This window comes from Erpetoichthys calabaricus, chromosome 4 (genome assembly GCF_900747795.2).
Source record: "Erpetoichthys calabaricus chromosome 4, fErpCal1.3, whole genome shotgun sequence".
NCBI classification, from domain to species: Eukaryota; Metazoa; Chordata; class Cladistia; order Polypteriformes; family Polypteridae; genus Erpetoichthys; species Erpetoichthys calabaricus.
Window position 1 is genome coordinate 263,217,080 of NC_041397.2, and position 14,275 is coordinate 263,231,354.

At 33.1% G+C, this 14,275-nt stretch overlaps 1 protein-coding gene across 50 annotated transcripts in view; it reads right to left on the minus strand.

The window, feature by feature from the left end:
• LOC114650835 (uncharacterized protein DDB_G0286299-like) overlaps window positions 1-14,275 on the minus strand; it is a 121,429-nt gene that overhangs the window by 34,518 nt on the left and 72,636 nt on the right. For 26 of the 50 annotated variants that reach the window (XM_051925686.1, XM_051925683.1, XM_051925700.1 and 23 more), the window contains 8 exons: window positions 11,473-11,517; window positions 9,623-9,664; window positions 7,127-7,168; window positions 5,925-5,966; window positions 4,725-4,766; window positions 3,434-3,475; window positions 2,233-2,274; window positions 1,035-1,076 (listed from right to left, as the gene is read on the minus strand). In XM_051925686.1, the coding sequence (XP_051781646.1) occupies window positions 1,035-1,076; window positions 2,233-2,274; window positions 3,434-3,475; window positions 4,725-4,766; window positions 5,925-5,966; window positions 7,127-7,168; window positions 9,623-9,664; window positions 11,473-11,517 (339 nt within the window). The remainder of the gene's footprint in view (window positions 1-1,034; window positions 1,077-2,232; window positions 2,275-3,433; window positions 3,476-4,724; window positions 4,767-5,924; window positions 5,967-7,126; window positions 7,169-9,622; window positions 9,665-11,472; window positions 11,518-14,275) is intronic. The other 24 variants (XM_051925693.1, XM_051925713.1, XM_051925715.1 and 21 more) reach the window with 12 other exon arrangements.

Consider the following 14,275-nt stretch of genomic DNA (forward strand, 5'->3'; position numbering starts at 1 on the left):
AACCAATCCCAGGCAGGGTGCCAACCCACCGCAGGACACACACAAACACACCCACACACCAAGCACACACTAGGGCCAATTTAGAATCGCCAATCCACCTAACCTGCATGTCTTTGGATTGTGGGAGGAAACCGGAGCGCCCGGAGGAAACCCACGCAGACACGGGGAGAACATGCAAACTCCACGCAGAGAGGACCCGGGAATCGAACCCAGGTCCCCAGGTCTCCCAACTGCGAGGCAGCAGCGCTACCCACTGCGCCACCGTGCCGCCCTCAGAGCCAATCACCAAACCTAAAACACTAAATCAAAATGATAGTGAACAGAAACAAAAATAATAATCCTTTACTTGTATATAATGCTTTAATCACTACTCAAAGTGCCCTCATGAACAGCCTCAACATCAATTTGGATAACACTACTAAACAAAGATTCATGTTTGTTGCTAATTTTCTTGTTGTTTACCTAACAGTTGAATAACAAACGGGTATGTATTGTCTTCTTACACAGATGAACAGCGATGACACAAAGTGCCACCTAAGTTTTGTGACACGTGACCAGCAAGGCGCAGTAAGAGTAATGAACATGGCTGTGACAATATAGAGAGTAGATGTGACCAGAACACACAAAGTGGTCTTATCAGAGTAACAATAAAACAAACAAATGTGAAGAAATACAAATGGTAAAATTCAAAAAATTGTAGCGCTCAACGTCTTTAAGGCTAAACCCTTGATTTATAACACAATGTAATAAATATAAAAATAATGAATATTCATAGTACATGGACTTGTATTTCTTTGTTTAGCTAAGAAGTCAGTTGTTCTTACTTACCTTAAAATAAATATATATATATATATATATATATATATATATATATATATATATATATATATATATATATATACGGTATATCAGAAAATGTGGTTTATTAAATGCTGAATTCACTGAAATAAACCTTGTGCATCATGAACAATGCCACTATTGGATTAATTGTAAAGTAGAGGAAAAAATAAAAAGACTAGGGATTGATAATGTACCTTCAGTCGTGTCAAAGGGATTCCCTGGATCTTTCTTCTCATCTAAAAATATATAAAAACAAAGTAAAAGAAGAAAGATTTTTGAAAACGTCTGATGAAGAATTTTAAGAACTAAATACTAAGTAATATCATGCTAGTTGAGGAAAACATAAAAAAGAGAAACACAATTCTACACGGTGTATCTGCCACCAAACTGGATTTCATTTCTAAATTCTACTTAGCTGGTGGCCAGGCATGGAATACCAACTCAGGACACTTTGACTGTGGTAACTGCTGCACATCCATACAGGCCAGTGTGGTATCTATCAGCAGAATTCCTTTTTTAATATACTCTAATTTTCATAAAGCAGTTGTTTGTGATTTGGGGGAACCCTATACCCTGATTTGTGTGCTACATATAAATATCTTGATTTTAACAGAATTATCATTATATTTCGCAAAGAAACTTAAAACATATGTAAATTCATTTATTGAGTAATTTCTGAACTGAGTCATGGCCAGTGAGGTAGCCAGAATGAAAAGAAAACATCTATCACAGCCAATCACCAAAACCAAACACTAAATCAAAATCATAGTTCAAAGAAAGAAAGCAACAGTCTCAACATCAACTTGGATAACAGCACTTGTTTAAGGTTAATTTTTGTTGTTAATTGTTTAGTTTTTGATCCAACAGTTAGCTAACTAATGGCTTGGCGTTGTCTTGTTAAAGAGATGAAGAACGATGACACAAAGTGCCACATAAGCTCAGTGCCACTTGACCAGCAAACATAATAAGTGTAATTAACATAGATGTAACCATATAGAGAATGACATATTGTAAAGTTAACCATAACACACAAAGTGATCTTAACCTATTAACAATAAAACAAACAAACATGAAAAAATACAAATGTAAAATTCTAAAAACAGCAATCAATCTATTGAGATCTAAAACCTTGATTTATAACATGTTGGAATTACAATAAAAACAACGAGTATTCATAGCATTTGCACTTGTGTTTAGTTAAGAAGTCAGGTTTTTCTTTCTTACCTGATAATAAAAATATATATATATATATAAAAAAACAAATCAACACGTGTTTAGTAAATGATGCTGCCTTTACTGAAATAAACTTTGTAAATCATGACCAATACTTCTGTTGGTTTAATTGTAAGGTAGAAGAAAAAATAAAGGGAGAGCTGGGCATACATAATGTACCTGCAGTTATGTTAGATTGTTCCTCTGGTGCTGCCTCCTTATCTAAAAATATTTAAAAATGAAGTAAGAGAAAACAGAGTTTACAAAAGGTTTGAAGTATTATTTGAAGAACTGAATGCCAGGTAATATCAGGCACCTTAAGGATAACATAAATAACAAAAACATAATTCTGCATGGTTCATCTGCCACCAAACTGGATTTCATTTCTAAATTCTACTTAGCCGATGGCCAGGCATGGAAAACCAACTCAGGACACTTTGACTGTGGTAACTGCTGCAAATCCATACGGGCCAGTATGGTATCTATCAGAATAAATAATTCCTTTTTAAATATACTCCAATTTTCATAAAGCAGTTATTTGTGATATGAGGGAACCATATAACGTGAATTTTGTGCAACATATAACTATTGTGATTTAATCAGCATTTTCATGATATTTCAGAAGGAAATTAAAATGTAAAACATACCTAATTTAATTTCTTGAGTAATTTCTGAACTAACTGAGTCATGGCCAGGGAGCTAGCCAAAGTCAAAACCAAACATCAATCACAGCCAATCACCAAAACCAAACACTAAATCAAAACCATAGTTAAAAGAAAGAAAGAAACAGTCTTTCAACATCAACTTGGATAACAACACATGTTAAAGATTCATGTTTTTTATTAATTGTTTTGTTCTGATCGAAAAGTTAGTTAACTAACGGCTTGGCGTTGCCTTGTTAAAAAGATGAAGAGCGATGACACAAAGTGCCACATAAGCTCAGTGACACTTGACCAGTAAACGTAATAACTGTAATTAACATAGATGTGGCCATATGGAAAATGACACACTGTAAAGTTAACAATAACACATAAAGTGATCTTAACCTACTAACAATAAAACAAACAAACGTGAAGAAATACAAATGTAAAATTCTAAAAATTGCAATCAAACTCTTGAGGTCTAAAACCTTGATTTATAATACGTTGGAATTACAATAAAAACAAGAGTATTCATAGCATATGCACTTGTGTTTATGTGTTTAGTTAAGAAGTCAGGATTTTATTTCTTACCTGATAATAAAAATATATATATATAAAAAAAAAACTCAGAAAATGTGTTTACTAAATGCTGCTGCTTTTACTGAAATAAACCACGTGTAACACGACCAACATCACTGTCAGAGAAATAATAAAAGGAGAGTTAGGCATTCATAATATACCTGCAGTTGTGCTAGAGGGCTTCTCTTGTGGTGTCTCGTTTCCTAAAAATATATAAAATGAAGTAAGAGAAATCAGAGTTTACAAAAGTTTTGAAGTATTATTTTAAGAACTGAAAGCTAGATAAAATCATGCTAGTTGAGGATAATATACATAACAGAAATATAATTCTGCATGGTTCATCTGCCACCAAAGTGGATTTCATTTCTAAATTCAATGTTGCCAATGACCAGGTATGCAAAACAAACTCAGGAGATTTCAACTGAGCTAACCGCTGCACTTCCAATAAGGCCATTATGGTATCTATCAGCAGACTTTGTTTCTTCCTATACTCTAATTTTCATAAAGCAGTTGTTTCTGATTTGAGGAAATCCTATAAAATGGAATTGTCTGCTGCATTTAAATATCTTGTTTGTATCAGCATTATCATGATATTTCACAAGGAAATTTAAAACATACCTAAATTAATTTCTTGAGTAATTTCTGATTTCTGATCTAACTGAGTCTTGGCTAGAGAGCTACTCAAAGTCAAAACCAAACATCTATCAGAGCCAATCACCAAACCTAAAACACTAAATCAAAATGATAGTGAACAGAAACAAAAATAATAATCCTTTACTTGTATATAATGCTTTAATCATTACTCAAAGTGCCCTCATGAACAGCCTCAACATCAATTTGGATAACACTACTAAACAAAAATTCATGTTTGTTGCTAATTCTCTTGTTGTTTACCTAACAGTTGAATAACAAACGGGTATGTATTGTCTTCTTACACAGATGAACAGCGATGACACAAAGTGCCACCTAAGTTTTGTGACACGTGACCAGCAAGGCGCAGTAAGAGTAATGAACATGGCTGTGACAATATAGAGAGTAGATGTGACCAGAACACACAAAGTGGTCTTATCAGAGTAACAATAAAACAAACAAATGTGAAGAAATACAAATGGTAAAATTCAAAAAATTGTAGCGCTCAACGTCTTTAAGGCTAAACCCTTGATTTATAACACAATGTAATAAATATAAAAATAATGAATATTCATAGTACATGGACTTGTATTTCTTTGTTTAGCTAAGAAGTCAGTTGTTCTTACTTACCTTAAAATAAATATATATATATATATATATATATATATATATATATATATATATATATACGGTATATCAGAAAATGTGGTTTATTAAATGCTGAATTCACTGAAATAAACCTTGTGCATCATGAACAATGCCACTATTGGATTAATTGTAAAGTAGAGGAAAAAATAAAAAGACTAGGGATTGATAATGTACCTTCAGTCGTGTCAAAGGGATTCCCTGGATCTTTCTTCTCATCTAAAAATATATAAAAACAAAGTAAAAGAAGAAAGATTTTTGAAAACGTCTGATGAAGAATTTTAAGAACTAAATACTAAGTAATATCATGCTAGTTGAGGAAAACATAAAAAAGAGAAACACAATTCTACACGGTGTATCTGCCACCAAACTGGATTTCATTTCTACATTCTACTTAGCTGGTGGCCAGGCATGGAATACCAACTCAGGACACTTTGACTGTGGTAACTGCTGCACATCCATACAGGCCAGTGTGGTATCTATCAGCAGCATTCCTTTTTTAATATACTCTAATTTTCATAAAGCAGTTGTTTGTGATTTGGGGGAACCCTATACCCTGACTTGTGTGCTGCATATAAATATCTTGATTTTAACAGAATTATCATTATATTTCGCAAAGAAACTTAAAACATATGTAAATTCATTTATTGAGTAATTTCTGAACTGAGTCATGGCCAGTGAGGTAGCCAGAATGAAAAGAAAACATCTATCACAGCCAATCACCAAAACCAAACACTAAATCAAAATCATAGTTCAAAGAAAGAAAGCAACAGTCTCAACATCAACTTGGATAACAGCACTTGTTTAAGGTTAATTTTTGTTGTTAATTGTTTAGTTTTTGATCCAACAGTTAGCTAACTAATGGCTTGGCGTTGTCTTGTTAAAGAGATGAAGAACGATGACACAAAGTGCCACATAAGCTCAGTGCCACTTGACCAGCAAACATAATAAGTGTAATTAACATAGATGTAACCATATAGAGAATGACATATTGTAAAGTTAACCATAACACACAAAGTGATCTTAACCTATTAACAATAAAACAAACAAACATGAAAAAATACAAATGTAAAATTCTAAAAACAGCAATCAATCTATTGAGATCTAAAACCTTGATTTATAACATGTTGGAATTACAATAAAAACAACGAGTATTCATAGCATTTGCACTTGTGTTTAGTTAAGAAGTCAGGTTTTTCTTTCTTACCTGATAATAAAAATATATATATATATATATAAAAAAACAAATCAACACGTGTTTAGTAAATGATGCTGCCTTTACTGAAATAAACTTTGTAAATCATGACCAATACTTCTGTTGGTTTAATTGTAAGGTAGAAGAAAAAATAAAGGGAGAGCTGGGCATACATAATGTACCTGCAGTTATGTTAGATTGTTCCTCTGGTGCTGCCTCCTTATCTAAAAATATTTAAAAATGAAGTAAGAGAAAACAGAGTTTACAAAAGGTTTGAAGTATTATTTGAAGAACTGAATGCAGGTAATATCAGGCACCTTAAGGATAACATAAATAACAGAAACATAATTCTGCATGGTTCATCTATCACCAAACTGGATTTCATTTCTAAATTCTACTTAGCCGATGGCCAGGCATGGAAAACCAACTCAGGACACTTTGACTGTGGTAACTGCTGCAAATCCATACGGGCCAGTATGGTATCTATCAGAATAAATAATTCCTTTTTTAATATACTCCAATTTTCATAAAGCAGTTATTTGTGATATGAGGGAACCATATAACTTGAATTTTCTGCAACATATAACTATTGCGATTTAATCAGCATTATCATGATATTTCAGAAGGAAATTAAAATGTAAAACATACCTAATTTAATTTCTTGAGTAATTTCTGAACTAACTGAGTCATGGCCAGGGAGCTAGCCAAAGTCAAAACCAAACATCAATCACAGCCAATTACCAAAACCAAACACTAAATCAAAACCATAGTTAAAAGAAAGAAAGAAACAGTCTTTCAACATCAACTTGGATAACAACACTTGTTAAAGATTCATGTTTTTTGTTAATTGTTTTGTTCTGATCGAAAAGTTAGTTAACTAACGGCTTGGCGTTGCCTTGTTAAAAAGATGAAGAGCGATGACAAAAAGTGCCACATAAGCTCAGTGACACTTGACCAGTAAACGTAATAATTGTAATTAACATAGATGTGGCCATATGGAAAATGACACACTGTAAAGTTAACAACAACACATAAAGTGATCTTAACCTACTAACAATAAAACAAACAAACGTGAAGAAATACAAATGTAAAATTCTAAAAATTGCAATCAAACTCTTGAGGTCTAAAACCTTGATTTATAACACGTTGGAATTACAATAAAAACAATGAGTATTCATAGCATATGCACCTGTGTTTATGTGTTTAGTTAAGAAGTCATTATTTTATTTCTTACCTGATAATAAAAACATATATATATAAAAAAAAAAACTCAGAAAATGTGTTTACTAAATGCTGCTGCTTTTACTGAAATAAACCACGTGTAACACGACCAACATCACTGTCAGAGAAATAATAAAAGGAGAGTTAGGCATTCATAATGTACCTGCAGTTGTGCTAGAGGGCTTCTCTCGTGTTGTCTCGTTACCTAAAAATATATAAAAATGAAGTAAGAGAAATCAGAGTTTACAAAAGTTTTGAAGTATTATTTTAAGAACTGAAAGCTAGATAAAATCATGCTAGTTGAGGATAATATACATAATAGAAATATAATTCTGCATGGTTCATCTGCCACCAAAGTGGATTTCATTTCTAAATTCAATGTTGCCAATGGCCAGGTATGCAAAACAAAATCAGGAGATTTCAACTGAGCTAACCGCTGCACTTCCAATAAGGCCATTATGGTATCTATCAGCAGACTTTGTTTCTTCCTATACTCTAATTTTCATAAAGCAGTTGCTTCTGATTTGAGGAAATCCTATAAAATAGAATTATCTGCTATATTTAAATATCTTGTTTTTATCAGCATTATCATGATATTTCACAAGAAAATTTAAAACATACCTAAATTAATTTCTTGAGTTATTTCTAATTTCTGATCTAACTAAGTCTTGGCTAGAGAGCTACTCAAAGTCAAAACCAAACATCTATCAGAGCCAATCACCAAACCTAAAACACTAAATGAAAATGATAGTGAACAGAAACAAAATAATAATAATAATCCTTTACATGTATATAGTGCTTTAATCATTACTTAAAGAGCTATCAAGAAAAGCCTCAACATCAACTTTGATAACACTACTAAACAAAGATTCATGTTTGTTGTTAATTCTGTTGTTTTTGACCTAACATTTGAATGACAAACAGGTAGGTGTTGTCTTATTAAATAGGTGAAGAGCGATGACACAAAATTGCCAAGTAAGTTCTGTGATACTTGAGCAGCAAGGCATAGTAAGGGTAATGAACATGGATGTGACAATATAGACAGTAAAGGTAACTAGAACACACAAAGTGGTCTTATCAGAGTAACAACAAAACAAACAAACATGAAGAAATACAAATGCAAAAATTCAAAAATTCACAGCACTCAAATTCTTGAAGGCTAAAACCTTGATTTATAAGACAATGCAATCAATATAAAAATAATGAGTTTTCATAGTACTGTACATGCACTTGTATTTGCTTGTTTAGCTAAGAAATCAGTTGTTCTTACTTACCTTAAAATTAAAATATAAAAAAATATCAGAAAATGTGGTTTATTAAATGCTGAATTTACTGAAATAAATCTTGTGCATCATGAACAATGCCACTGTTGGTTTAATTGTAAAGTAGAGAAAAAAATAAAAAGACAGGTAGGGATTGATATTGTACCTTCATTTTCTTAAAGGGATATCCCTGGATCTGTCTTCTCATCTCAAAAATATACAAAAATGAAGTAGGAGAAAACAGATTTTTGAAAATGCCTGAAGCAGAATTTTAAGAACTGTATACTAAGTACAGTAATATCATGCTTGTTGAGGAAGACATAAAAAAGTGAAACACAATTCTGCACGGTGTATCTGCCATCAAACTGGATTTCATTTCTAAATTCTAATTAGGCGATGGCCAAGAATGGAATATCAACTCAGGACACTTTGACTGAGGTAACCGCTGCACTTCCATACAGGCCAGTATGGTATCTATCAGTAGAATTCCTTTTTTTTAATATACTCTAATTTTCATAAAGCAGTTGTTTCTGGTTCGGGGGAACTCTATATCTTGAATTGTGTGCTACATATACATATCTTGATTTAACCAGCATTATCATGATATTTCACAAGGAAATTTAAAACATACGTAAATTCATTTATTGAGCAATTTCTGATTTCTAAACTAAATAAGTCATGGCCAGTGAGGTAGCCACAATCAAAAGGAAACATCTATCAGTGCCAATCACCAAAACCAAACACTAAATCAAAACCATAGTTAAAAGAAAGAAAGCAATAGTCTCAACATCAACTTGGAAAACAGTAGTTAATGAAGATTCTTGTTTGTTGTTTATTCTTTTGTTTTTGATCCAATAGTCGGATAAGAAACAGACGTTGACTTGTTATATACTGTAGATGAAAAATCAATGACAAAAAGTGCAAAATAAGCTCTGTGACATTTGACCAGCAAGGCATAGGTAATTAACGTAGATGTGGCCATACAGAGAATGATACAGTGTAAAGCTGACCACAAAACACAAAGTGGTCTTAACCTACTAACAATAAATCGAACAAATGTGAAGAAAAACACATGCATAAATTCTCAGAATCACAGCGATCAAAACCTTGTGGTCTAAAACCTTGATTTATAACACATTGGAATGAATCACTATAAAAACAATGAGTATTCATGGTACATGCACTTGTGTTTCTTGGTTTATCTAAGAAGTCAGGGTTTTCTTTCTTACCTTAAAACAGAAATATATACAGTATAAACAAAAAAAATCAGAAAATGTGTTTACTAAATGCTGCTACTTTTATTGAAATAAACTTTGTGTATCACGACCAGTACCACTGTTGGTTTAATTGTAAGGCAGAAGAAATAATAAAAGGAGAGCTAGGCATTCATAACATACCTGCAGTTACGTAAGAGGGATCCTCTGGTGCTGTCTCCTTATCTAAAATATTTAAAAATGAAGTAAAAGAAAACAGAGTTTACAAAAGTTTTGAAGTATTATTTTAAGAACTGAGTGCTAGGTAATATCATGCTACTTGAGGATAGCATAAATAACAGAAACATAATTGTGCATGGTTCATTTGCCACCAAAGCAGTTTTTCATAATGCAGTTGTTTATGGTTCGGGGGAACCCTATACCTTAAATTGTGTGCTACATGTAAATATCTTGATTTGACCCGCATTATCATGATATTTCACAAGGAAATTTAAAACATACGTAATTTATTGAGTAATTTCTTATTTCTGAACTAACTGAGTCATGGCCAGTCAGCTAGCCAAAATCAAAAGCAAACATCTATCAGAACCAATCACCAACACCAAACACTAAATCAAAACCATAGTTAAAAGAAAGAAATCAACAGTCACTTGGATAACAGCAGTTAATGAAGATTCATGCTTGTTGTTAATTGTTTTGTTTTTGACCTAACAGTTGAATAAGAAATGGCTAGCCGTTGTCTTCTTAAATAGATGAGGAGCGATGACACAAAGTGTGACATAAGCTCTGTGACACATGAATAGCAAAGAGTAGTAAGGGTAATTAACATGGCTTTGGCTATACAGAGAATGACACACTGTAAAGTTGACCATAAAACACAAAGTTGTGTCACTTGAACAATAAGAAAATGAATAAAAATGAGGAAATGTATGAGTACAAATTCCAAAAATGTCAGTGATCAAACCAGTGAAGAATAAACACATTTTAATGTGTATACACTTGGATATTCATAATACATGCCTACAGTATATATTTTTGCATTTATCTAAGAAGTCAGGTTATTGTTTCACATTTCAAAATACATTTTTGTTTTTTGAATAAAATAAGAGTTTGCAAAACTTCAGAAGCCTAACATCAACCACAGTAAGACAATTCTACATGGTTTTACTGAAAGTAAAATGTATCTAACGTTTAAACTCTACATAGCCAATGTAGCCTATTTATTGACAAGCAGCCATTCATATTGTACAAAGCACATCACAACATTAGACATCAAACTATACCTTAACTAAAGCTTTTAACTAATTACTGGTAATGTATGCTTTTTAACTTCAACTTTCATATGCCAAGAATTGGCCTTTTGATTTTTCTTGGGCTTTTCCACTTGCTTCATGATTTCATTTGAACCCACAATGCTCATGATAATGAGAAAAGACATCTGATCAATACAATGATGATTCAACTTTATTGTCATTGTACAGGCACAATAAAATGTAGTTATTGCATACCCCTTGGGGTCAGGACACTGGGTCAGCCATTGTACAGTTCCCTTGGAGGATTTGCAGGCAGGGGGCCTTGCTTAAAGGCCCAACAGAGTAGAATTCCTTTTATTAGTAATGGGATCTGAACCGGCAACCTTCCAGATACCAGCACAGATCCTTATCATAAGAGTCACCACATGTGGCAAGATGACTGAAGCATAGCTGGAAGAATGACCCCAGTTTGTTCTGCAAGCTGTAGTTTGATGTACTTGGAATAAATGTGAAGAAGGTCAGGTGCTGATGCTAGTGGCACACATTTAAAATTATATAATACTTGATTTTCCTAAGAAGGAAAATTCAACATCATTGTCGTTCTTGAAAATAAGAAAGGAATAAAATAAAATAAAAAAGAGTTTTTTTCATGGAAACAAATTTCCATAAAGAAATTGTTTTATAATTTGGTGAAATCCTATACCTTGAATTATGCGTTGTATACAATTATTGATTTAATTATCATTTTCATTATATTCAATATAGAAATTCATAACATACCTAAATTGTTGTCTTGAGTAAGTTTTGATTTCCTTTCACCTACATCTAAATAATTAACAAAAATATGCACACTTACAAAAACTTTTTTAACAGGTCAAAAAGTTCAAAATCAATAAATATTTATTTGAGAAACAGTAATTTTGTAAATTGTAAAATTTTAAAGGAATACCTGTAAAATGATAGGGGCAATACATGCCTATAAAAATAATAATCTAATATATAATGTTACATCCACTCTTTTATTAATATTTATTTCTTAACTCTTTGAGAGCTGAACAATTTTTCAAAAATCTCAGTTTTCTGAAAAGCACAAAAAGCAAAGGTTTCACACATAAAATGTCTGTTGCTGTACCTATTTGGTATCTCTACCAGCAGCAACAGCTGTGTGGGGCACTCACCAGATCTCAGTGCCATTTTACAGGTTGCTTGCTCTTCACTACTCACTCACGCACATGGAATTGAAGTCAAATCAACAAAAACTAACTTTTATTCTAGTATAGAGCGTCGAACTAAAATGTAATGGCAAGTTTTGTCGCAGTTTACAGCTAATTACCGTCCTCTACCCCTAAATTTCGACAAAAGTCACAATCTGCCCTGAAAGAGTTAAACTGATATTTATCATTTGTGCATAATGAACATTGATTATTGGTCCCTGAAGTTCTTAACTTAATCATTCAGATTGATTTTTACTTAATTTGAATTCAACAATAAAGAGCAACTACAACCCCAATTCCAATGAAGTTGGGATGTTGTGTAAAACGTAAATAAAAACAGAATACAATGATTTGCAAATCCTTTTCAACCTATATTCAATTGAATACACTACAAAGACAAGATATTGAATGTTCAAACTGATAAACTTTATTGTTGTTTTGCAAATCTTCACCTCATTTTGAATTTGATGCCTGCAACACGTTCCAAAAAAGCTGGGACAGGGGCATGTTTACCACTGTGTTATATCACCTTTCCTTTTAACAACACTCAATAAGCGTTTGGGAACTGAGGACACTAATTGTTGAAGCTGTGTAAGTGGAATTCTTTCCCATTCTTGCTTGATGTACAACTTCAGTTGCTCAACAGTCCGGGGTCTCCGTTGTCGTATTTTGCGTTTCATAATGCGCCACACATTTTCAATGGGAGACAGGTCTGGACTGCAGGCAGGCCAGTCTAGTACCCACACTCTTTTACTACGAAGCCACGTTGTTGTAACACATGCAGAATGTGGCTTCACATTGTCCTGCTGAAATAAGCAGGAACGTCCCTGAAAAAGACGTTGCTTGGATGGCAGCATATGTTGCTCCAAAACCTGTATGTACCTTGATAGTCAAGTTCTATGGGAATTTAAGATTTAAAATGGTGAGATATGGAGTTCACTTTTGAACTTTAATTTTCAAATTTTGCATGAATACTTTAATAAAGAATAACAATGATTAAAAGAATGTATTTCAACATCTTGTGACTCCTCAAAATGAAGCATGTTTGAAGGATCTGTGCAACTCAGCAACAGAATTTTGACTGCAGCAGGATAACATGTTAAACGTATTGTGCGTTACATAGTCTGATTACTTTTTAAAGTAACAAGTAATTTCCGGTACATAAACATTCTTACAGCCAATAGATTTTTTTTTTGCTAACCCCCCCCCACTCACCCACTAAAGTGTTAATGTTTTAATTTTTTTTTACAATCTGAGGAGGACACAAAGACACATGCTCCATATTTAGGGGTTGTTCTGTCAAATTGATTTTCTTAAACACACCCTTGTGAATAATTTTATAGAAGGCTATCTGACAAAAAAGTATGATGCAGAGAATCATGAATTATATCAAAGTATGCAAAAGACCACTATAGACATTGGTGTTAGGTTAGGTACTCTTTTGTCATGTTTGCTGAACCTGAGAAAGTATTATATTTAAAACTAAGTCTTCAGTGATGTATTGATTGATATTTTCCCTTAATCTTTAAATTTGTTGGCAGTAGACGCATATGTGGCTAGTATTTTGCTAGCCGTGTGACATAAATGTTTGTATTTGTCTGTCTATACCTTTTAAACAATGGATGGACTATTACAGGAAAGGCTTGATATATGTGGATTGGTTTCCCCTTACAATGCAGAAAATGCAGCACAGACTTTAAAGACAACTTATTGTGCCATGAAGAAAACACTCGATTTGGTGCAATTGCCTCTTAAGTCCTCATATGTCAGGTCAATCTAACATTTATGGGTTGAGATGGAAGTAGATGTTTAAAGTGGCAATCCACAGTGAGGTCATTTGCAACAAATAACATATTGCTGTAAACATACCCTAATGTTTCTTTGTCTCACTTTTGACACCTTGTTGACTCAATGCTTACAGAGTTTCCAGCTGTTCTAAGAACATAAAGGACAGCAACTGTCTATTTGGTAGATATACCTAACTAGCCGACACCTGCCGTAATAAGAATAAGAACGGAAAACGGTGAGAAAGGAATTCAGAAATCAAGAAGAAATTAATAGTTCTTGAAAGACGCAGTTGTGAATAGGTGTTTTGGTGGAGACGACAGACAATGAGTCGAAAGATCTAACCCTAAAAAACAATAACAACCCCATAAAGATGTTGTTGTAGAATGTCTTTAAGTAATTCCTTAAGCTTAATCCAAAAGACTCGTACTACAATATCAGGTCTGTGCTCTGGTCTTTGGGTATCCGACAGTGCATGTAGAATTTCTGGCCAAGCAGGATTACATGTGAAAGTGATAAATAAATCAGGCTTTCCGAATTTACGTACTATGGCCATGGCATCCTGATAGTTTTGTTCCATGTGT